At 38.0% G+C, this 26,128-nt stretch overlaps 2 protein-coding genes across 4 annotated transcripts; one reads left to right on the top strand and one right to left on the bottom strand.

Moving 5' to 3' along the window:
- Window positions 1-183: 183 nt before the first annotated feature.
- Window positions 184-14,755, top strand: actn3a (actinin alpha 3a). 2 transcript variants are annotated; one of them, XM_052588471.1, is made up of 21 exons: window positions 184-529; window positions 5,574-5,688; window positions 6,055-6,174; window positions 6,289-6,375; window positions 7,936-8,023; window positions 8,271-8,349; window positions 9,096-9,177; window positions 9,263-9,348; window positions 9,460-9,552; window positions 9,635-9,865; window positions 9,977-10,124; window positions 10,225-10,375; window positions 10,456-10,564; window positions 12,357-12,497; window positions 12,661-12,843; window positions 12,978-13,112; window positions 13,195-13,374; window positions 13,529-13,675; window positions 13,781-13,846; window positions 13,975-14,133; window positions 14,230-14,755. In XM_052588471.1, exons 1-21 carry the CDS (start codon window positions 398-400, stop codon window positions 14,386-14,388), a joined length of 2,691 nt encoding a protein of 896 aa, XP_052444431.1. In that variant the 5' UTR covers window positions 184-397; the 3' UTR covers window positions 14,389-14,755. The 2 variants fall into 2 exon arrangements, with proteins under 2 accessions (XP_052444431.1, XP_052444430.1); XM_052588470.1 differs by having other exon boundaries at window positions 206-529; window positions 13,529-13,846.
- A 155-nt stretch (window positions 14,756-14,910) lies between these two features.
- On the bottom strand, window positions 14,911-20,535 carry slc29a2 (solute carrier family 29 member 2). Of its 2 annotated transcripts, none has more exons than XM_052588472.1 (13): window positions 20,368-20,535; window positions 18,958-18,998; window positions 18,701-18,779; window positions 18,488-18,621; window positions 18,109-18,248; window positions 17,783-17,917; window positions 17,006-17,103; window positions 16,752-16,824; window positions 16,507-16,643; window positions 16,310-16,415; window positions 16,149-16,234; window positions 15,854-16,053; window positions 14,911-15,743 (listed from the first exon to the last, which is right to left on the bottom strand). In XM_052588472.1, exons 2-13 carry the CDS (start codon window positions 18,987-18,989, stop codon window positions 15,632-15,634), a joined length of 1,332 nt encoding a protein of 443 aa, XP_052444432.1. In that variant the 5' UTR covers window positions 18,990-18,998; window positions 20,368-20,535; the 3' UTR covers window positions 14,911-15,631. The 2 variants fall into 2 exon arrangements, with proteins under 2 accessions (XP_052444432.1, XP_052444433.1); XM_052588473.1 differs by lacking the exon at window positions 20,368-20,535 and adding an exon at window positions 19,636-19,793.
- Between the last annotated feature and the right edge of the window lie 5,593 nt (window positions 20,536-26,128).

The raw sequence follows: 26,128 nt of genomic DNA, 5'->3' as shown, positions 1-26,128 counted from the left end.
ATTGGTAAGGGAAACCTTTACATGTCATAGACAAACGTTGCTTAACTCTTTCTGGTCCTATGATTTTAATTATGCTGAATGAACTCTATACTCAGACTTGACGCTGATCATTCCTGTACCTTTTTAAAATCCCGCCCATATCCTTTTATGAAATGAAGTGACCAAATACTGCAACGGTCATTCACTCATATTGCGTCCCGTTACTTGAGTTTGAGCGTCATCTGTCAGCTCATCGGCCGGTGGGAGCAGTTGCCGCAGGCAGGGGTCTGTCTTCTCTCTCCAAACCCGCACGGGACTCTTGACTGTACGGCACGGGGCGTGTATGTTGAATTAAGAGGTAAATAATAAGGTTGTGTAGGTTGAGGGGATACTAAGCACCCCACGGAAGACGGTAAAAATGACAGCGATTGAAACGCAAGTGCAGTATAGTTCTTACATGACGACTACGACTGAGGAATACATGACCCAACAGGATGACTGGGATCGCGACCTGCTACTGGACCCGGCCTGGGAGAAACAACAGCGGAAGGTAAAGTAGACGTAGTTTCTGTGCTCACTACTTGCTTTTCTTTATAAAGACTTACGTAAAGAGAATTATAAATATTAGTCTACATCCTGAAAAATTATGATATATGATTGTTCGCTGTTACTGGCTGAGGAGGCCTACTATGGAGTGAAAAGCGGCATTAGGATGTCAAATCTGCAAAATTTTTTAACTTTAATTCGGCGGCTACAAGCGCCTAGTCTCCACGTCATAAACCGCTTAGCCACACGGACCAATCAGCAGCGACCTCGTTGACTCGAGCAGCGAAAATGGTTGAATAATTTTGTATTCATCATTAATTTCAACATAACCCATTTATTTGGAATATGTATTTAAAAAACAATAAAATTGTTAAATGGTTATAGTGTTAGTGTTACTGCAGGCAATTATATGAAAATATTTAATGACTATATGACACTAGCCACAACTATACCAAAGTGACGGTAACAGCTGAGCAGAAGAGGCTACAGTGGACAGTGTTCAGAATGGACGGAAGTAGTTAAGCACTAGACCTCAAAAATATTGGACCTATCCTCATTAATCCAAGCAGTTTGTTCATCATCGTCATCTGTTGATTCTAGTTAAATGACTGATGATGGTACATGTGGGAGGTGTTTATTAAGGAGCAAGGATTTAACATGACGACCTTGCCGATTCATTTACACCTTGTTGAGGGTACAGACATTTTTCTTTCTAGCAGAGTGTGACTCATTGCTAGAGTGAAACACCCGTTTTAGCTTTGTGAGTTTTAAGTTTTGTTGGTCAGTAAGGATCAAGGCTTAGAAACTGACACTTTTTGGGTACAAAATATGACCTGACGATGCATAACCTTTGTTTTGGTACTTTGTTTTTCAATTACTGGCAAAGATGAAATTTCAGAAGGAATATGTATGATTCTTAATCCTCACTGTAGGGTCAATTATATAAAATCTTGGCAGCCTAGTGTGTTTTTGCACCCGAATGTGAAGCATTCTGTCCATGCAGAACTGTCATGCTGCACTATTCTCATTAAAAAGACCTCACTAAGTGCTGATATCACAGCCTTCCTTGCATTTAACCATTACTGTGCTTCATGCTATTCCTTTAAGCCTACCTGCTTTGGAGAATAACTCTGGAGTACTTAGCATCCTCATTCCTCAAAATGGTATTTTGGTCATGTATCATTTATTAGTTCAAACCTGAGACTAGATTCTTATACACTATTGTATTACTTAACTATTTTTTTAGTGTCTGTTAATTAATGTGTCAGATCCTGCAAGGTAAGCCAAGTGGACCATTGAGTTTTGAGAAGCAAGATATTCTGGGATACGCTGAAAATTGTTGTTTATTTCTGGATTTATTATACATTTTTATGTTGTGTCACACCCCCACACCTCTCATGGACCCCTTTTCTGCTTTTCATGCTTGTACAGTCATCAGTTTAAGGCATGGTGAATGTAGTCCAGGCCTCATCTAGTTACCTCCATCAGCTACACGTCCAATGTGAGGGTTTTATGGAGATTATAGCTTTAGTTTTTCATAAAGAATTGGATACTTACCTGAATTTTATTATTATTATTATTATTATTATTATTATTATTATTATTATTAAAAGATGCCTGCTTAGTGTGCTGAATAGTATGTCACCTAATTACACCTTTTCCATTTTCCTTTCATTTGTATAAAGTGGGTAAATAAAAGTATGCATATTTCATATGATGAAATGAGTATATTTCATCCGTCTATTTATGAGGTCCACAAAGGTATTTTTTCATTCTAATTAGAAAGCCTTACACTGAGCGCAGAACCTGAGGGTTTCAGATAGGTGTGCACATTCTTCAGGCATAAGGTAGGGGTGTAGAAGGGGGTGGACGGGGGAAATGGGGGGTGAAGAAAGTCATGAGTATGATCGAATGGCAGTTGCTATTCCAGAAGAGGTGTCCTTCTAGGGGAACTTCTATAAACTACCTAATGAAAGCATGGAGGCTGGGGGGTAGTTTACTGAAGGAGACCAGGTCAGCCAGGTAAATTAATTCAGGCTGGATTTGACTTCCATGGCCATGTAAATGAGAGCAATAAAAGAGGGTGGGACATATAATGGGACAATAATAATTGGTTGCAGGTCACGAGTTTCTGTAGTCAATCCAGTTTACACTCTTCAATTAAAAGTTACAAAAGGGAACTGGTTCTGCAGTAGGTTTTTTTTTTTTATCTTGGTGTAAAAAACAATTTAAAAATCTAAAGAACCTTTTGTATAATGGAAAAAGTTCCATGGGTGTTAAAGGTTCTTCATGAAACCATAGATGCCAATTAAGAACCTTTATTTTTAAGTGTGTAGGTGCCTTTATTGAGTCCATGTTATTGAGATTTATTGATAAAATGTTGGAGAAAAGTGCTAAGGTGAATTTAAATAGTTTATATTTCTTTGTGTATACACATTTATTAAGTGGTGCACTGGCAGCTAAATGACTGCATGTAAGTCAAGATGCCTAGGTTACGGCTTCACCCTAGGTTGCAGGCAGCTTTAAATACCAGGCTTTCAAATGTTAAATATCATGTTACCAGAATCCTATGTTCAGCCCTTTCACCTGAATGTGCTGCAACCCGCCTCTACAACTACCTCACAGCTACATTTATTACCTCTTTAATTTCTGTCAGTAATCATGTAGTAACCTTCTGGCCAGTGCATAAGGAAACATCTATGTATCTTGTTAGTGTCAATTGCAGTGGAGATATTACTTTACAGGCAGGCAGTGTTCCCATAAGTGTTATCATTGTTAACTAAAATTAAAACCATATAAACATTAAAAAACATTAACTTATTTAATCTAATTGCCAAGTAACTAAAATGAAGTTTAAGCTAATTACAAATATATAATCTAATTCAAAATATTAACAAAAATTATAGAATATAAATTAATGATACTAACAAAGGTTCTCATTTGGTGCTTGTTGTAGTAGTAAGTTTGCAAAATTGTGTGATATCCATCTACAGAACGGAAACACTAAAAACACAGTCATGTTAATAACTTAGTAGCTTCAGTCATTTCTTCCTGCTACTGTAAAAGAGGATGCGTGATCCAGTGGAATGTGCTTGTGGCTTTTCTGTCATCTGTAGAGCATAAATTATTTTGCAGCATTTTGGATCAGTTAACAAGGGTCAGATTTTAAAGCAGAATTTTCCCTTATAAGTGAAATTCCTTAAAACATTGTCTCTATTCTTTGTTATATTCTTTTTCTGTGCACATTCATGTTAATGTGTTTTAAAAAGAAAACGTTTTCTCACAATGGTGTAAAAATTGGTGTAGAAACAGGTTTTGCTCAGAAAATTTCACAAATACAAAGAAACGGGAAATAACAATGAATTTGACACTGTTTGTACTGAAATAGTATTTTCTTAAATTTTACAACTTTGGGGAAAAATTTGCCCAAATGTGCAAACAGGTTTTATTAAAATATTAAATGTTGTAATAATATATACATAAATAGATCTAAATCTAAATCTGCTTCATGCGCTGTGTCGCTTTAATTTATTAAAATATACAATAACATGTTGAATATATGATCTGTGTGTTAGCATGTGTCGCTGTGTGAATTGTAAATTTTTCAACAATGCCCTGTCATGATAGCAGCGGGACTGCATTTCAGCTGACTCATTAATGCAAAGCTTTAGCACAGATGTGTGTATGACAGGAATAGTTGAAGTGATGATGTAACTGGAGTGCTAATGGTTAAAATAAATCCTTGGTGATGGAGTGCATATCTGCTGTAGTCATCATTGTACAGTATCTGACATCAGAATCAAGAATCAGATTAAATCAACACAGTTTTCTACTTGATATTTTTGCAGGCTATTTTGAATAGTTGTTGAATAGTATTTTTTAATTCAGTAAGTTGTGCGAAGACTTCTTTATAGATGCCCCCCCCCACTCCACTTTTAAATTAATATGTAGATTTTAAGCTATTTGAAATATACATTAATCAAAGCTGACTAGTATTTACTGCATTGGGTTATATGTGAAGAATACAATCTGGCAAACTAAATATGTAAGAACATTTTAATTGACTTAAAGAGTGTATACATCATCAATGCTAAAGCAATTAGCATGTGAAAAAGAAATGAAAGCATCACCAACATGCCAAGCTATTTTCTGTACAAACAACCTGTCGCTTGGCTAAATGTTTTTACCTCTATTCATAATGTAGGACGTCCAAGAAAAACGTTTCCTGGTGCACATACTTGGGTGGCCACTAAAACAATTCTCTCATTTCTTGAATCCACGTTATGTCATTCAGTCTCCAATTTAAAATAACACTCAATGAAGTTTATTGCTTTTGATTATAACTGTATGTTTTATGAGGATGTTATATAAGATAAACGGCCCAACAGTGTCGTGGAACATCACACATTTTTTCGCGCAGTAGTGTTTTGAGCGTCTGTTCCAGGAATGCTGTGCTTTCAGCTGTCTGCTGGTGTCTCATGGCTCCCCGATATAGCCTCTCCTCCTCCTCATCTTCACCCCCCCCACACACCGAGGCTAATTTTGGTGATCTTTGGCAGAGGGGGGTGATTTGAAGGGTGACCACCTGCTGCAAAAGGGTCTCCGTTTCCAGACTTACATCAAATTACGTTGGGCCTTGGCATTCTTCAGTCACCTCACTCGCTCTCTGTAACCTTCTCTGTTACACCGGGGCTCCCAGTGGGGCATGGACAGTCCATGCTGCTTATAGATCCAACTATGTGTAGATCAGGGATGGAAATTAACCTTTGCGTCAAGAAAAAAATGCCACTAAAAAAAAAAAAAAATCATATATATATAAAATTAGGTGTCAAATGCCCTCAATATTTTACTTATTTATTGTTTTATTTGATTAATTATTTGACATATAATTATTTATTTTTTTACGTGAAAGGATGACATCCACTGTGTGTCTTGTTTCACCACACTGTGTCGCACCTTTGAACAAAATGAAACATGATATAAATTGGTGTAACTGGATGATGTGTGAATGGATGACTGCTTAAGAATTTCTTCTTTTTTCCCTTCAGACCTTCACTGCCTGGTGCAACTCTCACCTGCGTAAGGCAGGGACACAGATCGAGAACATTGAGGAAGACTTCAGGAATGGACTCAAACTCATGCTGCTGCTGGAGGTTATCTCAGGTAAGCGTCTCACTGGATCCGTCGATGTGCTCAGTGACCCACGTCAGTGTCATGTTCATGTGTTTCATTGACTAATATCAGTTTCACACCTGTGGAACTGTATGGACATTAAAGAAATATACTTTTAAAGGAGTATTTGACTGTGGTTGCTTTATTAGTTATGGGTTCGTATTCTGCATTTCCCATATTTCTGGCCTTTGCATCATGTGTAAAGCTTTCAGTTTCCCAAGTGTAGTTTATGTAAAGATAATGTTTACATTATTACTCCACACTTCCTCCATTAACAGTCTGACAAGAAGCAAATGAATATTTCTATTCTATGTGCTTATGGTATGATTTTGTGTCTCTGTGTGTGTGTTATATCAGGTGAGAGACTCCCTAAACCAGACAAAGGCAAAATGCGTTTCCACAAAATCGCCAATGTAAACAAGGCCCTGGATTATATCAGCAGCAAGGGAGTGAAACTGGTCTCCATCGGTGCTGAAGGTGAGGCTTAAACCTCTTCTGTTTCAATTTCTCTAATAAAAGCTCCGTAATCCCCTTTATTCTAGTCCCTGTCCCTTTCCATGAGTGTTTTTTTCTGGCTGTTCTGACATGCAGAGATTGTGGATGGTAATGTGAAAATGACCCTCGGCATGATCTGGACCATCATCCTGCGCTTTGCAATCCAGGACATCTCAGTGGAGGGTGAGAGGCTCTGAACATCTCACACATTAGCACCTATTAAAGGTCCACTCATTTTTTTGTTTATCACACTGGTTGGTGTGGACTTCTATTGACACCTAGTGGTGCAGATGAAGCATCACAGAAAAGAAAGAAGCTATTTATATCATCGTATTTAATTATTAGTATTTAGGTTAGTATTAGTACATACCTGCTCCCAACCAATCAGAAATGGTGGGTAAAACCTCTGAACATTTTGTTATTTTTAGGCATAGGTCTATATACAAATATTGCCGCAATAATATAGAATAAAATTGATTAGTTAAATTATTGTGATAGCAAAATTAAGCTGTGCAATACATCAAGGCTTTTTTTTCATTTGTTGTTTTCTTTCAAAGAGATAATAGACATTATTGTCAATATGATTATTTAATTTATTTGAATGTAGTACACTGACAGGAATTAAATAAGGTTCATGAATTTAATCTGTCCTTTTAACTATGCCTATTTGCCTATATTACATTCACATTGTATTGGTTAAACATTTATTGGTTAAAAAAACTAAATAAATCAATAAGAAAAATTGTCCTTTGATTCGGGATTCTCATGGTGTTCAGACAAACAAATGAATGTCATAGATTACATGCTTTTGGCAAAACTAATCAAGAAACGATAAAGTGCCTTGTGTGTGAAATGTGAAATGTGTGTGTGTGTGTTTTTTAAACAAGGTTTGAAATTTGATTTCAAATGTAATATCACTAATAACTTCTTTGATAAAATGATTGAAAACATTTAAAAACATAGCTCGTATTTCTTTTTACTATACATTACTATTGTTCTGAGCACCAGTAGTAAGGCTATTTGTTTGCAAGCTTAATAATTTAATGCAATTTAAAATTGTAAAACTGTTCAGTATTGTGTAAACAAATATGTGCAGTGTGCTGAAGAATGTGTGTCCTGTCTTCCATGTTACTCTGTTACTGTCATTAATTTCATAAACTATATTGGATACAGCCTTCCAGGTTTTTCCATTGTAACTTAAACTATATTTAATTTTGAACAAAGCTCTTTATTTAATGTCTCTCTTAAATGTACATGTGGTAACCCTCCAAAATTAGGACGTTCTTGATAATTTGAATGACAAAAAAAAAAAAAAAAAAAAAAAAAAAAATCCAAGTTTTGAGAAAAGACTGCATATATATGTGAAAACTATCACATAGTTTTAATTAAACTATAGCATCTAGTAACGCTTGAGTCGGCAACAGGATTGACAAAATACCAAAACATGAGGTAGAAAAATAATAAATTACACAGCCTGAGATTTTTTCAAGTGGAAAAGACATCGTTTTTGTGTAATGACTCACAAATGGCTGGAGTTCATTAACGTGCACATATTGAAATAACAACTCTGAGCATCTGTGAATCCAGAGTTCCATTTTAAAAGCACGTTTACTCACATACTGTATTTATGAACGTTTCATGAATGAGGTCAACTGAGCATAACTTTAAATTAAAGGGTAAGGTCAGGTCAACATCATATGTTGTGTGGTCAGTGAAAGTGCTCTTCTGGCCTGTTCCTCACAGAGACCTCTGCTAAGGAGGGCTTGCTGCTGTGGTGTCAGAGGAAGACTGCCCCCTACAGGAATGTCAATGTGCAAAACTTCCACATCAGGTGATTTCTGCTTCACTCCTGTTGAGAGAGCAGCATGCTGGCTTAATATCACAATCTTTTACTCTGTTTAACTCTTTACAGCTCCTGTCATGTGTATATTATCTCTCTTTAAAAGCCATCCTTCGCATTATCCGTCATTCTTCACATGCTTCTAAACTCCCATAGAGCCTCTGCAAAACTCATTGTTTTGTTAATCATTTCCAACTTTCTTTTCTTGTTCTTCCTTCGCTTGTGGTCTGTGTCTTAGTTGGAAGGATGGCCTGGCTCTCTGTGCCCTCATCCACAGACACAGACCTGACCTCATCGACTACTCCAAACTGCGCAAGGTGCCATCGCCCTGTTTCTCATAATGCATCTCTGCCTTCTGTTTGTTCATCTGTTATGTTTCAGTAAAAACTTTTCCCCTACACAATAACAGTCATCACAGTCCTGTTGGTAACTAACTTTATGTCTTTGGCTTTGAATGCACTGTTTATTGTTCTAAAAAGAGCTGAATATTTTCATATTTCCTTTTTTCATTACTTAAGTGAAAATAGGTTTGTTCTATTTAACTCTATGAAATTATTGCCACCCTACTAACAAAAAAGCAAGTGTTTATTTTTTATCTTACCATGGTAATAGCATGTTTCTTTTTGAATATGTATTATGGCTTTACAATGATTTTAATATCATGGTATTTAATTGAAGTATTTTAGAGTACAATTTAATGTATCATGGTACATAAATATATATGAAAATCACTGTATAAAACATGGTAAATATTAAAGGGCTATGATATTATTACCTTTTATTACCTATGTTTTTGTAAAGATATTTAACTGAATTTATCTAAAATGTTCTCAGGCATAAATTCAGTTTTTGCTTGTTTAATTGTTACTAATGCTCTGCATTGCATAACATAGCATGTGTCACAATCAAACATGGTGAAGTGTATTGGTATGCACAATATGTTTCCATGATGGTTAACTGTCTTTTCCAGGAACTTTCGATTGTAGACTGAGGAAAAAACTTTTCTTCTTTTTGTTCACTTTTTTTTCATTGAGTTTCTTCCTGGCTATGTCTGCCCTTGCAGGATGATCCTACTGGCAACCTTAACACTGCTTTTGAGGTAGCAGAGAAATACCTTGACATCCCCAAAATGCTTGATGCAGATGGTATGTACTCTCGGAGAGATATCATGTTTCACATTGTACAAATAAAATGGTTTCAGGAATTGCTTAATGTTTGTCTCCATATCAGACATCGTGAACACTCCGAAACCTGATGAGAAGGCTATCATGACCTATGTGTCATGTTTCTACCATGCTTTCGCTGGAGCAGAGCAGGTAAGGGAGTTCTTCTGGAGATGAACATCTGTAAAGGAAGCAGAGTTGCTCCTTTTAGAATGTAATTGCCCACCTTGTTTCCCCTTTGTAATCAGTCACACTGTCCTCCAGGCTGAGACAGCAGCTAACAGGATCTGCAAAGTGCTGGCTGTGAACCAGGAAAATGAGAAGCTGATGGAAGAATATGAGAAACTGGCCAGCGAGGTAAGAAAACTCAAACTCTTTTAGATGGACAATGTTTCGTTAATTTGCTGAGTCTTGGTTTCCCAATTGGTTTTGACCTTAGCTTCTGGAGTGGATCCGTAGGACCATCCCCTGGTTGGAGAACCGCACGGCCGAGCAGACCATGCATGCCATGCAGCAGAAGCTAGAGGATTTCAGGGATTATCGACGTGTGCATAAGCCACCAAAAGTTCAGGAAAAGTGTCAGCTGGAGATCAACTTCAACACCCTACAGACCAAGCTGAGGCTCAGCAACAGGCCTGCCTTCATGCCCTCTGAGGGCAAAATGGTTTCAGTATGTGCTTTTCTCTTAACATTTGTATTCAGGGTAAATTACCTTGGCTTACAAGTACCCCACCGACAGAGTTAAAATGAAGTAAGTTCTACCTGGGCTCCTCCCCTGCAGGACATTGCCAATGCCTGGAAGGGTCTGGAGCAGGTAGAGAAGGGTTACGAGGAATGGCTGCTCACAGAAATCCGTCGTCTGGAGAGACTGGACCACCTGGCCGAGAAGTTTAAGCAGAAGTCTACCTTGCACGAATCGTGGACCACAGGTATTAATCACTACATCTCTGATCTTACAGTCATCCATTCTCACTCTACTCTGAGAACAAACATATTCCTTCTCATTGTGTTTCGTATTGCTCAACACAGGAAAGGTGGAGCTGCTTTCTCAGAAAGACTACGAGTCAGCCTCTCTCATGGAGATCCGTGCTATGATGAGGAAACATGAGGCCTTTGAGAGCGACCTGGCTGCCCACCAGGACAGAGTGGAGCAGATTGCTGCCATTGCACAGGAGCTCAAGTAACTTGAAACACGAAGATGACTTTCTTATAGTTTAAAGTAGGTAATTGTAATGATTATAAAGATGTGTTGCTCTTTAGTGAACTGGACTTTTATGATGCTGCAACCATCAATGCCCGATGCCAGGCCATCTGTGACCAGTGGGACAACTTGGGCACCCTGACCCAGAAAAGGAGAGAATCACTGGAGGTATATGTACATAATAACCACTTGGTTGTTACGGTATAGCTGTCCTCCTCAGTTGTCTAAATCTCACTTGAATTGAGAATGCGGTCAAACTAATGTAGATTCCACATCCAGAAATACAAACCCGATTCCAAAAAAGTTGGGACACTGTACAAATTGTGAATAAAAGCAGAATGCAATGATGTGGAAGTTTCAAATTTATTTATTCAGAATACGACATAGATGACATATCAAATGTTTAAACTGAGAAAATGTATCATTTTAAGGGAAAAATAAGATGATTTAAATTTCATGGCATCAACACATCACTAAAAAGTTGGGACAAGGCCATGTCTACCACTGTGTGGCATCCCCTCTTCTTTTTATAACAGTCTGCAAATGTCTGGGGACTGAGGAGACAAGTTGCTCAAGTTTAGGAATAGGAATGTTGTCCCGTTCTTGTTTAATACAGGCTTCTAGTTGCTCAACTGTCTTAGGTCTTCTTTGTCGCATCTTCCTCTTTATGATGTGCCGAATGTTTTCTATGGGTGAAAGATCTGGACTGCAGTCTGGCCATTTCAGTACCCGGATCCTTCTTCTACGCAGCCATGATGTTGTAATTGATGCAGTATGTGGTCTGGCATTGTCATGTTGGGAGAGACAACGTATGGATGGGAGCATATGTTGTTCTAGAACTTAGATATACCTTTTAGCATTGATGGTGGCTTTCCAGATGTGTAAGCTGCCCATGCCACACACTCATGAAACCCCATACCATCAGAGATGCAGGCTTCTGAACTGAACGCTGATAACAACTTGGGTTGTCCTTCTCCTCTTTAGTCCGGAAGACATGGTGTCGCAGTTTTCCAAAAAGAACTTCAAATTTTGATTCGTCTGACCACAGAACAGTTTTCCACATTGCCACAGTCCATTTTAAATGAGCCTTGACCCAGAGAAAATGCCTGCGCTTCTGGATCATGTTTAGATATGGCTTCTTTTTTGTCCTATAGAGTTTTAGCCGGCAATGGCGAATGGCATTGTGGATTGTGTTCACCGACAATGTATTCTGGAAGTATTCCTGAGCCCATGTTGTGATTCCCATTACAGTAGCATTCCTGTATGTGATGCAGTGCCGTCTAAGGTTCCGAAGATCACGGGCATCTAGTATGGTTTTTCGGCCTTGATCTTTACGCACAGAGATTGTTCCAGATTCACTGAATCTTTGGATGATATTATGCACTGTAGATGATGATAACTTCAAACTCTTGCAATTTTTCTCTGAGAAACTCTGTTCTGATATTGCTCAAATATTTTTTGCTGCAGCATTGGGGGATTTGGTGATCCTCTGCCCATCTTGACTTCTGAGAGACACTGCCACTCTGAGAGGCTCTTTTTATACCCAATCATGTTGCCAATTGACCTAATAAGTTACAAATTGGTCCTCCAGCTGTTCCTTATATGTACATTTAACTTTTCTGGCCTCTTATTGCTACCTGTCCCAACTTTTTTGGAATGTGTAGCTCTCATGTAATCCAAAACGAACCAATATTTGGCATGACATTTCAAAATGTCTCACTTTCTACATTTGATATGTTATATATATTCTATTGTAAAATAAAATATAAGTTTATGAGATCTGTAAATTATTCCATCCCTTTATTACTCACAATTTGTACAGTGTCCCAACCTTTTTGGAATCGGGTTTGTATTAAGAATATTTTCCATGTTTAGACAATTAAGAGTATGATTCAAATATACTATTTATAGTAGTTAAAGGATGTGGACTAGCTGTAATTGTTGTCTTTCTTTGCCATAGCGTGTGGAGAAGCTTTGGGAAACAATTGACCAGTTGTACCTGGAGTTCGCCAAGCGGGCAGCTCCATTCAACAACTGGATGGATGGAGCTATGGAAGATCTGCAAGACATGTTCATTGTTCACAGTATTGAGGAGATTCAGGTAAAAGATGACACTGAATGCTTGGTGGAGAGCTTATCTTTTTCATTAACATTGTAAACTGGCTTTAGTATCTTATCGGTCTGTAAGGATCTGTAATAGACACTTTTTTGTATGCACCATGTCTCATCATCATTTTATTCTTTCCTGATAATTTCAACTTTAGAGTTTGATCACAGCCCATGACCAATTCAAGGCCACCCTACCAGAAGCTGATAAGGAACGCTTGGCCATCATGGGCATTCATAACGAGATCCTGAAGATAGCTCAGACATACGGGATCAAGGTAGTGGGCGAGAATCCTTACACTGTCCTTTCTCATCAGGATATTAGCAACAAATGGGAAGCTGTAAGTACTTTACACTCTTTATTATACCACTTCAGTTTAATCAGTGAGATGGCTCAGTGTATTGTGTTCTCTGAGCTAGGAGAAGTCCTTTCCCTTTTCTTCACTGAGGAATGTTTCTTCCTTCCTAACAACAGGTGAAACAACTGGTCCCAATGCGTGACCAGACATTGCAGGAGGAAGTAGCCAGGCAGCAGTCCAATGAGAGGCTGAGACGCCAGTTTGGTGCTCAGGCCAATATCATTGGACCCTGGATTCAGACCAAGATGGAGGTGTTTCACCGTACAACTCACTCACAGTAGCTACATGTCACATACTACGAAAAAACTCAAACTAAATCCTCTTGTTCAACAGGAGATCAGCCACGTGTCAATTGATATTGCCGGTTCTCTAGAAGAACAGATGAGCAATCTGAAAACATATGAGCAGAACATCATTAATTACAAATCCAATATTGACAAACTGGAAGGAGACCACCAGCTCAGCCAGGAGAGTCTTATCTTTGACAACAAGCACACTAACTACACTATGGAGGTATTGACAATCAGCTATTTTCTGTTCATTCTGAAATGTATTTCCTTTTTTATAAATCCAAATGTCGTTAGACTTCAAAGTTGCTTTAATCTCACTTTCCATATAAGGCATGATTCCTATTTTCTAATTATTGAAATTATATTATCTATTTTAGCATGTGCGTGTGGGATGGGAGCAACTCCTCACCACTATTGCCCGCACCATCAACGAGGTTGAGAACCAGATACTGACCCGTGATGCCAAGGGCATCAGTCAAGAGCAACTCAATGAGTTCAGAGCCTCTTTCAACCATTTCGACCGGGTTAGTTTCGACATGGAGTCTTTAGTTTCATCTTTGAATAAGCAAAGTTATGCAACCTTATCCACTAACTCTAAAAATAAACACTGTATTTTTTTGTATTTGCAGAAGAGAAATGGCATGATGGATCCTGATGACTTCCGTGCTTGCCTAATTTCTATGGGTTATGATCTAGTGAGTGCATTTAGTCCTGTTTAGAGTATGACTCTCACTGCTTTTTTCATTGCTTTACAATTATCCAGAAACACAAGGACACAAAATCAACTTTCTTTTACATTACCTGTTTCCATTATTTTTTTTAGGGTGAAGTTGAATTTGCACGCATTATGACTCTAGTGGACCCCAACAACACAGGAGTTGTCACCTTCCAGGCATTTATTGACTTCATGACCAGAGAGACAGCCGAGACAGACACTGCTGAGCAGGTCATGGCCTCCTTCAAGATCCTGGCTTCTGACAAGGTAATTACAAACTAAGAACCATTTAAAGAACCTATAGAAGAATCTGCTTAACATGGCTCCTGTTGTCTCATTTTTTTTTTTTACTGTGTTCTGCAGTCGTACATTACAGTGGAGGAGCTGAGGAGGGAGCTGCCCCCAGAACAAGCCGAATACTGTATCAGCCGCATGACCAAGTACATTGGCGGTGATGCTCCCCCAGGCGCCCTGGATTATATCTCCTTCTCTAGTGCCCTGTATGGAGAGAGCGATTTGTAGAGCCCTTCCTGACATGTACACCACCCACAACATCCCTTACACCCTTCTCCTAAATTCATAAAACCCTTAAAAATCTAACTCCAGGAACATTTTCAGATGTAATGGATAGCTTTGCTGCAGTGATTTAGTCCTGTATGTCACCAGTTAATATCCTGTGGCACCCATCAGTTGCTGTCTGATCTTGTTAGTGGTCCATCTCTTATGTTTTGAAAAGTTGTCTCACAAGCCAATAGGGATCGAGGAGTACAAAAACCTGGCAGAATATAGTTTTTCACAATGTCACCATTCATTGTAGACATCTGCTCCCCCTTCATACAAATGGCTTACATTTTGGAGGAAGAAAAATAAAGTAGCCTAAAAAAATATACATTACATTGTTGTTTAATCAAAGCATATATACCTGAACTTAATGAAAACATCACTATTAAGTGTATTTCATCAGTCTAATGTGCCAAAGCTAGTCAATATTTTACCATTACTCATTTAATCTAAAAGTATTGTTTCTTTGGACATAAAAACTAGGGCATCAGCAAATCTAACCTGTTCCTGACTGGGGTTTCTGCAGTTACCCACTGGTTGAAGGTGAAGCGATTCCACATGAAGTGTTTGCTATATTTTAAAAATTTTAATTAAAAATTAAGTTAAACAACAACAAATAAAACACACAAAACACCAATAAAAATAAATAAAAACACACCACATATAAAAACATACATTTGATCTAAAAATTAATGTACAAAACTGATGGCAAATAACAAAAGAAAAAATATTAAACAAGTTAAAGGTAAAAAAACTTCCCTTAAAAAACACTCCATGGAAATGCAAGTTATAAAATACAGACACATTAATAAAAAAAAAGGTTAAGAGAAAAGTTTACATCTACAGTATCTATTTTTTTTCCCTTTTTCTTTATGGGATCTTCAGAAACCATGACTATAAAGCCAAAAGAATAACTATTTTATACATGTTTGTCATCTGTACAGTCTGCTGATGTCTGTGCACTCATTTTTTGCTAATAAGGACAACAATGAATGTGTCTGGATGCTTGAATGTAAGTGCCACTAGTCTGCATGCACCAAATGTGCAATATATATACACACACACACACACACACACACACACACAATGGAGTATACTTTGAAAAGCTTGCATACTCAACTGTGCACAAAACAACAGTCAGTTGAAACTTGTTCAGGTTGGTGGGATAATGAGATGACAGAAGTATCAGCCTGTGGGATCTTCCCTAAATAATTTTTTTAAGGCCAAAAGAGAAAGTGGCACCTAGAGAGAGTCCCAAAGCCAGGAAGAAGGTCATCAGAGCTCCTGCTGTCTCCGCATCTTTAGGCCTCACCATCCTAGATAAAAAACAGTTTGTGGGTGTGTATGTTATGGGGGACAACCTCAGCTGATTTTGATAGTAATTAACCTTGATTATATATTTTGTGTTGTCTTTAAAAGTACTTACTGTGGAGCATAGCTCATGGAGAGGCAGGCAAAATATCCACTCGTCATGGCAAACAAAGACATGATGATGATATAAGCCATGTCATGATTGAAAAAGACTGGGAGATAGAAGCGGGGCTGAATGTTGCAGAGCATGAGGGCAGGGATGAAAACTACCCGTAATACCACAAAAAAAGGAAATAAATGACTCTTCATTGAAGGCTGGGAGTTTGGGAAAGAACAGAGATAAATGTTAGATAAACAATTTCCATAGTTAGCCATTATATTGTGTTAATACAGGCTCCAATGAAACTCACCCACTGAAGACGAGAAGTGAGAATTCTGCCAATCCAGTCCATCACACCGAAGACAATGAATGAACACAAAGGTGCGAAGATGTTATCTATAAGATAAAAGTTATTAAAATCGGGGCTTTGACAAGCATGATGCATGAGCTAGACATCTTGTGCAGACTCACCTTTCCCATCAAATAAGCCAGAAGGTTTTGTATTTATAGTAATTGCTGGAAAAACGGACAGTGTGACGGCAAACACGCATGTCACACATAAAGCCATCACCCAAATCTACAATAAATAAATAAAATAAATGGATCTATATTACTTTGAAATATGTTCAGTGAATGGTGGGTATTTAAGCAGAAAATGTTTGCTATACCTTTTTGAAGACTTGTGGCACAGTTGACTTCTCCTCATTCAGGTCCTGTTTGACCTCATTCAGCTTTTTAGATGCTTCAGTTTCACCAATGTCGTCAAATCCATCGTCAAAATTATTCAACTTCACTTTAACAATCTCTGTAGAAACAAAAAGATCAAAATTCGTGATTTAGAAGAACCAACAGTGGCTTTGCTGGAATTTGTGTAATTTGTCCTGACAATGGAAAAGTGTATGATGTGACATACCAGAACTATTTGGTGATGGTTCTTTCAACGTAGTTTTAGTGGACACATTTTCCAAATGAAGTTGGGCAAATCTCTGTTTTATAACAATGAAATTTTATTTTGAACAAAATCAGAAATAATTATTATACTGTATAATTTGCTATTTTCAATATATTATAGCATCGAAAAAAAACTGCTTAACAATTTAGTTGCGTTTTATCAATGTCAAAATAGTTAAACAAGAAAAAATGATCAGGATGTCCGGTGGCACCTACCAGATGCGGAAGTACGAGGTAGCAGCATAAATTAAGTAGGGTGGCGACAGAGGGGATTATGAAATATCCCAGGGCAGAACTCTCAGAGTCAGTTTCAACTAAAGATTGCATAAAAACACAGCTGTCACAATAAATGGTTTCTCTCTGATTACTAATAAAAAGTACTAACATTTTAGATAAAAAAAAGGTGTGGATTGGAGTTTCACAATTAATTGAAAGGATTAGTTCACCCAAGAATGAAAATGGTCCATCTTCTACTCACCCTCGATGCATCCTAGGTGTATATGGCTTGCTTCTAGGGCTGTCACTTTTAGTTCGAAAATCGATTGCACAATCGATCGGACCAACCAAAAAAAGTTTCGAAAATGAAAATAGGGAATCGATTTTAACCAAATATGTACACTATTAATTTTAAAAGAATTAAACAATTAAAAAAATATAGATGTAACAAAACTCACAAACAAGCAGAAAATAAAGAATTTTGAAAGTGCTGTATGCGTTGCAAAAGCTAAATAGAAAATACCAGCAATTTTACGTGCCTACAAGACCCAGTGACGTCAAGTGCTTCAAGGGTGAGTAGAAGATGGGACAAATTTTCATTCTCGGGTGAACTAACCCTTTAAACTGCAAAAGCCTGAGTCCTTTTATGTATAGTGTGAATGCAAAAGTACTGTTAGGACACAAAAAAATCTAAACAATACACCAAGTAATTAGAATGGGATTTCATTTATTTTTTATCTTTTTGTCAAGCTTGATTGGAATATTGCAAGTACTTACAGATATTCGATAACAGAAAGGCAATACCAGAGAAGATTCCTGCCACTGCCTGTCCACTCATGAACAGGGAGCTGAATCTTGGAGGCAGCTTACCGACCAGACCGAATAGACTACCTTGCAGCACAGCCCCAAACACTGGGAAAATGAACAAAGAAAGACTGGGGTGTTAGATTTTATCAGAGGATTCGCTCGCTCAAACATATTTGAGAGAAAGTGGAAAGTGTTTTTATTGTAATGCCTCTTTTTAATATAATGTGAAAGTGTAATGTGAACATTCTGTAGGTGTAATTCACATGTTATAAACTTCAATATTATAAGAAACATACTGTTAATAAACCAAATTGTCGCCATTGTAATGGAAAAGAAGTGGTCCTGGTCCATCTTAACTTTCACTAAAATGGCCGTAAGAATGAAGAGTAGTAATATGAAGACCATGCTGCCAGCAATACGAATCTTCTCTGCAATGCTATGTAAGCAAAAGAGAAAAAATAATCATAATGTTATAATATTAGAGCTGGTCAAACTGTCCACTCAAAAGTGACATTTTTGCTGAAAATGTACTTATCCTAAATAAATGTTGGTATTTTTTATTAGCAATCTGTGAGAAGATTATTGCATTTTATCATCCGTTTGAACTCATTCCTTGTTACATACCTATATTTAACTCGCAGAAGTAAACAAATGTTACATGAAACAGATACTCACTGCTGGTATAGAAAAGAGTTGAGAAGTGTGAATAGCAGCAAGGGAAGCTGGGCTAACAGCACACTCATGTTACCAAACATGTAAGTGTCAGTCTGAGTAGAATTTGTACCATTTTTCAAACGGTCAGTGAAATACTGCAAACAGAAGGGGATGGAGTATAAGCACAAGAGAATTAGAGACAACCTTTAATCAGCGAAGGTCTTTATGTCTTACATTTATTGCAGTGCTGAAGAAGTTCCATGGAAGCAGAGTTCCCATTCCCAACAAGAAAAAGATAACAGCCACAAGGCCACTGTCAAGGTTAGAGAGAGACAATTATGTTATATCATGTCATAAATTAAAAATCACAAGCAAACAAATTTGGAAGTTATTATCTTAATATTTTTATTTTACATTGATTAACATGATCATGATCTAAACTAATTTACTGTTATCTCCAGTAAATCAGTTAGCATCAGAATTGCACTCACCTTCTGTCTGATGCTCCCTTACAAACCTTCATTGTAATGTCCTGAAAAAAAAAAATTATATTTGTTGTTATATAATAAACCATGTTTTGTGACATCAATTCAGCCATTTAACATTAAGTTACGTATCGCAGGACTTATGGGTGATGTAAAAACATAAAACAAAAAAGGTGAATCCTAGATGTCATTTATGTTAAGTAGTTCTCAATATTTTTGATTCGAAGGTACTTCCACTGTCCAACAGTTTTTTATTCGGCATATCCTTCAATAAAAATATAGATTTCAGTTTAACGTTACTAGTTTACATCTCGATCTTTTTTGTGTATTTAATTGTAAATAAGTCACACACACGTACACACACACACACACACACAAACACACACACACACAAACACACTACACCTGTAACGGATGAGAAATAAACGCGGCAAATGTCTTTTCCGCATGATGTAATAAACCACGCTGTGTACGTATGAATACGTCTCATCCCTTCTGCAAATTTTCAAGTATTTAACTTTTTTTCAGTATTTAAATTTAATGTTTAATAACAAACAGACAATATTACGAACAAAAAAACAAACTTAAAATACCATACGAAAGTTTTACTTTAGTAAACTTAGTTTATAATAGAATACAGGAACATTTATTTTTTAATTGTATAGCCTAACATAAATCACTTACCTCAAACTATATGGAGAATCCAGATATGTTATTTCAAATTATTACTATAAGCTGTAAGGACGCGTGAAGTGGCAAGCTTCTAAAGTTTGAATTAAGCAACAGATTTTCTGACAGCCAGCCACTCCACGTGGAAAACAGTGAATGCGCGTTCCTATTGGCGTTCGCGCGCAAACCTCTTCCGTGTTTCCCTTATCATGTCAACTTTTGATTGTGATGATATTATTGAAATATTGAGTTTTATATACAATATATATACATTCATGCAAAATAAAATATACACTAAACTATAGCATAATTTCATGCGTACCAATAGCGTATATGTATCTTACATTTCAGAAACATACTGAAAACAGTAACTTGTCCTAAACAAGAGAATCAGCCACTATTCCAAATCTGAAAGCAAGTAACTGTAACGTTAAGTCCAACATATCAAACCCAAACATAGCCAATTTTCTTTTTCAGCGTTTCCCTTTCATCTGTTGACTAATGAATTTCTACGAATTTCGAAACAAAATAGGCTTATTTATATAATAGATGCCTAATAGAGATTACATTCCAGTTATTACCGATGGTACACGTACATATTGATTCAGTGATTGCACTAAAGAAATGTAATAACAGTTTAAAGACAATATTTTATGATTTACCCTTGTAGACACTGTAACTTGTATATATTATTATTCTCGGTGCGTTCATTTAAATAATAATCGGTATATTGAAATATATACTCACAGAGTCGTAGTCCTAGTTACACACGACTTCAACAACAACATGCAGCACGCGCAGACAGTCGTGCACAGCGCGGGCAATTTTGAAAAGGCTTCGCGGTAGTGATGGGTCATGCGCAAAAGATGCGGCTCTACTTGGGCTCTGAGAGCCGATGCTTGTAGTGAATCAGAAGAGCCGTCGTCTCGCATCGAGTGAGAGCCGCCTCCCAGTTTTTTTCTTGGGCTGCTTACCTCAAGGCAAAACTTTGTTTTGATTGGCCAGCAATCGCATCGCGGCCGATCAGATGTGAGTATATGGGTTCATACCATTATGTAAAAACAGAGAGGGGGGTGAAGTGAAGCGGCACTCCACTGCAAGTTAACGAGTCGTGACTGTGTATTGTGGCAACATCGGTTCGTTCAGAGAGAATCTTCTCAAAAACAGGGCAGATAATCACAGAAAGAAGAAATAGGATCAGTACATCAAAGCTGATGCATCTGATAAAATAAATAAATAAAATAACATTTTTGCAATGCCAATCTTCACTGGACATTAATACTGTTTGCTTGAGTTTAGTTCTGTAGATTTATTTGCGGTTTTGTTGTTAATTTGTGCAATAAAATGTTTGATTAAAATATTAAACAAAAGAATGTTTTTGTAACAAAATAATTTCACAAAATTAGGCAATTATAAGGATTCTCATAAAAACACTGCACATGAAAGGGTTTTCAACACACAAACCATTCATTTTTTGCAAAGTTATGGTAAAACAAAAGCCTACGAAAAATCCTAAATTAAGCGCAATTCAGGAGTCGAAAGAGCCGGCTCTTCTTTGGGAGCTGAGCCAAAAGAGCCGAACTTCCCTCCACTACACTACAGCCTGAATGCGTAGACATGTATGTATGAAGCATCATCCGCTATGTTGATCATGTGACCTACGAAGTTAAAGTTGATAATGAAGAAAATTGCCCATGTTGTGGTCTTGTTGAAGAGACGGCTGCCTATTTATTTTGTGATTGTAGTTTAGCCAATACTGTTAATTTAGGTTTTTATTTTTTAACTCCACTAATGTGATCAAGCTTTATCCTTTAATCATTTTAATTATTCTTTTTTTATTAAGAAAATCCAAAATCGTTATCTCTTTAATATTTTTTTTATTTACTTTATGTGCGAATCCCCTTTAAAAAAATTTTTTTTGTTTGTTTGTTGTTGTTGTTGTTTTGTGTAGGATCTCATATTATGATAAACACGTGACATTTTAATTTACCGATTTATGGCATTATGATTGTTCATTGTTAGATACAAGCGTCTTACCCTGATATTTTATGTAATTATAAGTTTGGCAATTATACTAAAAAAAAGAGGGACAGGTGCACCACCACTTCACAGCATCACTAACTCAACAGTCCAGTACAGTTTCCCTTTACTGCAATAAACAGTATACCTTTTTATCTTTTAATGACATTTATTCAATACTGTATCAGAACACTCAAGTTCAATTTGTATTAACTTTTCACTTTTCAGAAGTGAAACAACAAAAATAAAACTTAACATTATGCTTTAATGCAGGATGACGAGCTGATGAGTGGCAGTTGATGGTCATCAGAAGGCTAATGCAAAAGAGAGCTCTCTGTGTTAGATCTGTTTACGGGAGAGCCTGGTGAATCCATGACAGATATGTTATTCTAAACCTGTGTCACATTCTTTCTTCCATTTTACGAAATAAATTATTTTATTGTTATTGTCCGTAATGAGTGTCAATTGTGATCAAAATAGAGCTTGGTTGGTTTTACATTGCCTTTCATTACAGTGGACAAAAACTTTAGTCTTTCAAAAACTTTTTCGTTTCATGCAGAGACAAAATAATTAAGGTTAGGAATAAAATGAGTAAATTTTGGGTTAAATACCCCCTTTAATTTGTCTATCTGACTGCCTTGAAACATTAAACTTTTTTCTAGGTCAAAAATCTTTGGTATAGTGAACAACTTTTTCCTTTGATTATAAGTCGAGGAGAGTGAAAAGCCTCCTCACATGGTTATCCAATGAGATGTGTGACATTCATGGTTAGCAAATTGAGCTGTGCAGATCAGAATAGGCTTGTTCGACTTCATGCAGCTCTGCACAGACCGATTGTCGGCTGACTTGAAGCAGTGCATGCCGGTTAGAAATTTTGTTCGACTTGATACAGCGCTGACGCCACGTGACTGTGACGTGTGCCATCAAAGTACTGCGAGAGCGATTCTAGAGTAGCTGGAGAACTCAGGGGGGCAGGGTTTCATATTTTTTTGAAGCACCCCTGGGCGCTGCCATTGGCTAGCGGACCCCCACCTGCTGTTAGCATTCCATTGACTCCCATTCATTATGGCGTCACTTTGACAGCAAATAACTTTACATCTGAGGCATTTAAAGACTCCATTTGTCCATTAATTATTTCTAAAGAAACACAAAAATGTATAAAAGGCTCCATTGCCTTGTATCCTACATTATGGTCCCGTAGAAGCGTTTTTTGTAAAAAATAAGCTAATGATTGTGTCACAACCAGCGATTTTGTGTCGTACAGTAGAGATATTACCGTATGGACAGGAGGAGAAGCTCGAAAATGTCCATGTCCCACTACCTCGCCGGCACCGCTAAATCTCAGTTTTGTGAAACCTAGGCCCCCTGTACTACTTACCTCCACTGTCAAGGACCCACCACCTTCCACTCTGCAACCTGGTGCAGTGTGTGGAAACCCTTCAGCGTCCATTCAACCTTCATTCCAGTCAGACAGGCATGAATCTCAAGGTGTGGCATCAAATACTGTAAGGAAGATAAATGGCTATATTGTTGTTAAATTACATAATTTTCTTTGTTGATCTAGTTCTCTCCTTATCCCCTCCATTTTACAGAAATAATGCGTACAATGACACCATTTCTACTGGACCTTACAAAAACTCAGCACCTTTATTTTCGGAACAAAAATGGCATTCTATAATAAAAATCTGAAAATAAAAACTTCTCACTAAAGGTCTACAACTTGTCAAGTGAGAAAATTGTCACGGGTCGGGTGGCCCAAGCTAGACTGCACCCCTAAACCAGGACCACCTCGAGGAGCGTATCAGAGGGAAGAGTCGGAGACAGAATAAAGTTAACAAGGTTTATTTTGAAGTAAAAGCAAATTGGAAGTCCTAATCTAAAATCTTCTTTGTTGCCCTCAGGGATCGAAGGTGAACAGTACAGCAACCGGGGACTCTCCCGCCCTCTTCCTCTGTGCGGGCCCCACAATAGATGGACAGAGAACAGGTGGGTGGTCAAGTAGGTATTTCACAGGTGGTGATACAATTGGCAAGCCAGCAGTCTGGTAAGTCTCCTCTGATAATTAAGTACTTCCAACCTTCCTTCACAGATGCAGAGTTTGGGACGGAGGGATATCAGTCAGGTACGTACAGGGCAGATACACAGCCTTAAGGTGGGGATGTGTTTGGCAATTGAGAGGTCCGGTAAGTCTCCTCCGGTAAGTCTGTAATTCCAACCTTCCTTCACAGATGCGAAATTTGAGGTGAATAATATCAGTCGAGTACGTATACGGCAGTTGCACGGTCTTATGGTAAGGTGGCTTCTTCTGAAACCGACAGAGTGGATATTTCAGACAGCGCGTACCAGCCTCAGATTCGTGTCAGAGGGAAAATCCCTTTTCTCAGTACAGGTGGGCTACGAGGATGCAACAAACTCGAAGTCGAGAGGCGCAGGGTTTCTACTGGGACAGACAGAATAGATGCTTCAGACAAGTCTATAGTTGACATGCATTGTAAGGAGCCAACACTTCTCACCATACAGATAAGTTGCAAGGATACAGCAGACTCAAAGTCGACAGATTACACAGGGCTTTTACTGTGGCAGATAGTAAATATTTCAACAGGGCATCTCTTCTCCTATTAGTACAAACAGAGGGGTTAATTTAAATCCCAGATCATAATTCCCCAACATCCAGACAGTTGGTACAGATCAAGGTCACAGAACTCTTACTATTGACCGTCAGCCCGCATAACACATGGAGAGTGCATGGCAAAAAGGAATATCTTCCACACACACGGCAATTCCACTTCAAGCATATAATGTGGGGGAAAACATCAATTTTAGGCACTGCAAACTCACTTCACAAAGTGCAAGTGCATATGATCGTGATCCAAACCACATCCAATTCGGTGTCGACCATGTACAATTACAAGACTCAGTTCTCAGTTACTTCGCTCCTCTCCAATGCAAACAGGGTATTTCACTCTCCTTCTGTTTTCCTCGAATCCCTCATCAAAGCAACACTTTCCTCTTCATTCACCCGTCCTCCAGTAACTATTACCACCCAATAAAACGACTTTTCACAAGGGAGAAAAACCACACCAACCACCTCTCTCTCTTGCTTTTTGTTGACGAGGCCTCACCCAAACTCTCTGAGTAAATCCCCCACACCTGTTGCCAATCCGTCATTTGGGGTTGTCATGGCAACAGACGCACACACAGGCCTGGGGACGGGGTTACACTCAAAGTGTCCCACCGGGAACACTGCTTCAGCGGGAATAAGTTCCATATGCCATTTGTCACACAGTGACAAAATTCGAATTCACCTGAGAGTACTATACAGCAAGTTGAAGACTGCTTTACTTTGTTTCTGAAATAACATTGTCATGTGTTACAAGACTGAAACATTGGTCATTTTCATTTTACATCCACCCCCACCAGCTAATGGAAGAGTTATTTGGGTCATCGGGGATCGGTACTGCACCACCTGGCACCATTCACTCCACACCTCTGGGTCTGGAAGAGACCTCTTCCACAAGCAGGCCCACAACGTCTTCTCTTCAAGACCAGCCGGTAAGTGCTAGTATGGATGAACAGCCAGGAACTGCTACCACACAAAATGCAAACATCACAAGAAGGCAAAGACGACCACAACCCTTACAATTCCTGGACGCTTATGAAGAGCATGCAGAGAGAAGGACTGCTGTGCTTGAGTCCCTGGTAAGGCCAGATCTGGAGAGATGGTGGCGACTTAAGGAGAGGCGGAGAAGGTCCTTCGAAAAAAAGATGGTGACCAGCTTGGGAACAATTGTGGAGGAGCTAAAAAGAAAAAAATAGGGAAAAGACAAGAGCAAATTATGCATCTATTACAGAACCCACATTATCTCTTTTGATTTACACCTTTCCCCAAAATGTCCTGTTTTTTTCCCCCAAATAACAATATTTAATGACAAACTAATTTTGTTCAATAAAACAAATTTCTTTATTTCAACACAAAATCTATTTGTTTGTTTTATCATTTGTTGAATATTTCTGAACATTCAAATATTTACTTTTTATCTTCAGACAAAGATTATGCAAAATGCAGCAGGCTGAGACTGCTGAGCTGATATTAGAAATGCTTCTCATTTGCAGGTAATGGAGCCTCCTAAACCTAGATTTTAGAATGCCAAATGCATGCTCAATGACCACGCAAGCTGCATTGAGCTTTCTGTTAAAATATCTTTGCCTAGCAGACAAGTGGCCATTGTCTCTACAAGGCCTCATAAGTTGAGGCAACAAAGGGTAGGCAGAATCCCCAATTATGTGCATTCCCTGTGGAACAAGTGAATGAGGATCTTCTTCAAGAACACGACACACTTCTGTGAAGCGAAATGCTCTGGCATCATGCCAACTCCCAGGGTGACCCACACTAATGTGACTGAAGCGCCGCTGACTGTCACAAAACCCAGTTAAATTTACAGAATAAAATTGTTTCCTATTCATGTATGCTAGGGGATTATCACAGTGG

The sequence above is a fragment of the Carassius gibelio genome, chromosome B21, assembly GCF_023724105.1.
Source record: "Carassius gibelio isolate Cgi1373 ecotype wild population from Czech Republic chromosome B21, carGib1.2-hapl.c, whole genome shotgun sequence".
Classification (NCBI taxonomy): domain Eukaryota; kingdom Metazoa; phylum Chordata; class Actinopteri; order Cypriniformes; family Cyprinidae; genus Carassius; species Carassius gibelio.
This window is presented reverse-complemented; position numbering and strand designations above follow the sequence as displayed.

Coding starts and splice junctions, on each gene's coding strand:
- actn3a (XM_052588470.1), top strand. CDS start 398: ATGACAGCGATTGAAACGCAAGTGCAGTATAGTTCTTACATGACGACT. Junction 6,376..7,935: donor CCAGGACATCTCAGTGGAGG/GTGAGAGGCTCT, acceptor TGTTCCTCACAG/AGACCTCTGCTAAGGAGGGC. Junction 12,498..12,660: donor ACAGTATTGAGGAGATTCAG/GTAAAAGATGAC, acceptor TTTCAACTTTAG/AGTTTGATCACAGCCCATGA.
- slc29a2 (XM_052588472.1), bottom strand. CDS start 18,989: ATGAAGGTTTGTAAGGGAGCATCAGACAGAAG. Junction 16,416..16,506: donor TGCCACAAGTCTTCAAAAAG/GTATAGCAAACA, acceptor TATTTATTGTAG/ATTTGGGTGATGGCTTTATG. Junction 16,054..16,148: donor TCACTTCTCGTCTTCAGTGG/GTGAGTTTCATT, acceptor CCAAACTCCCAG/CCTTCAATGAAGAGTCATTT.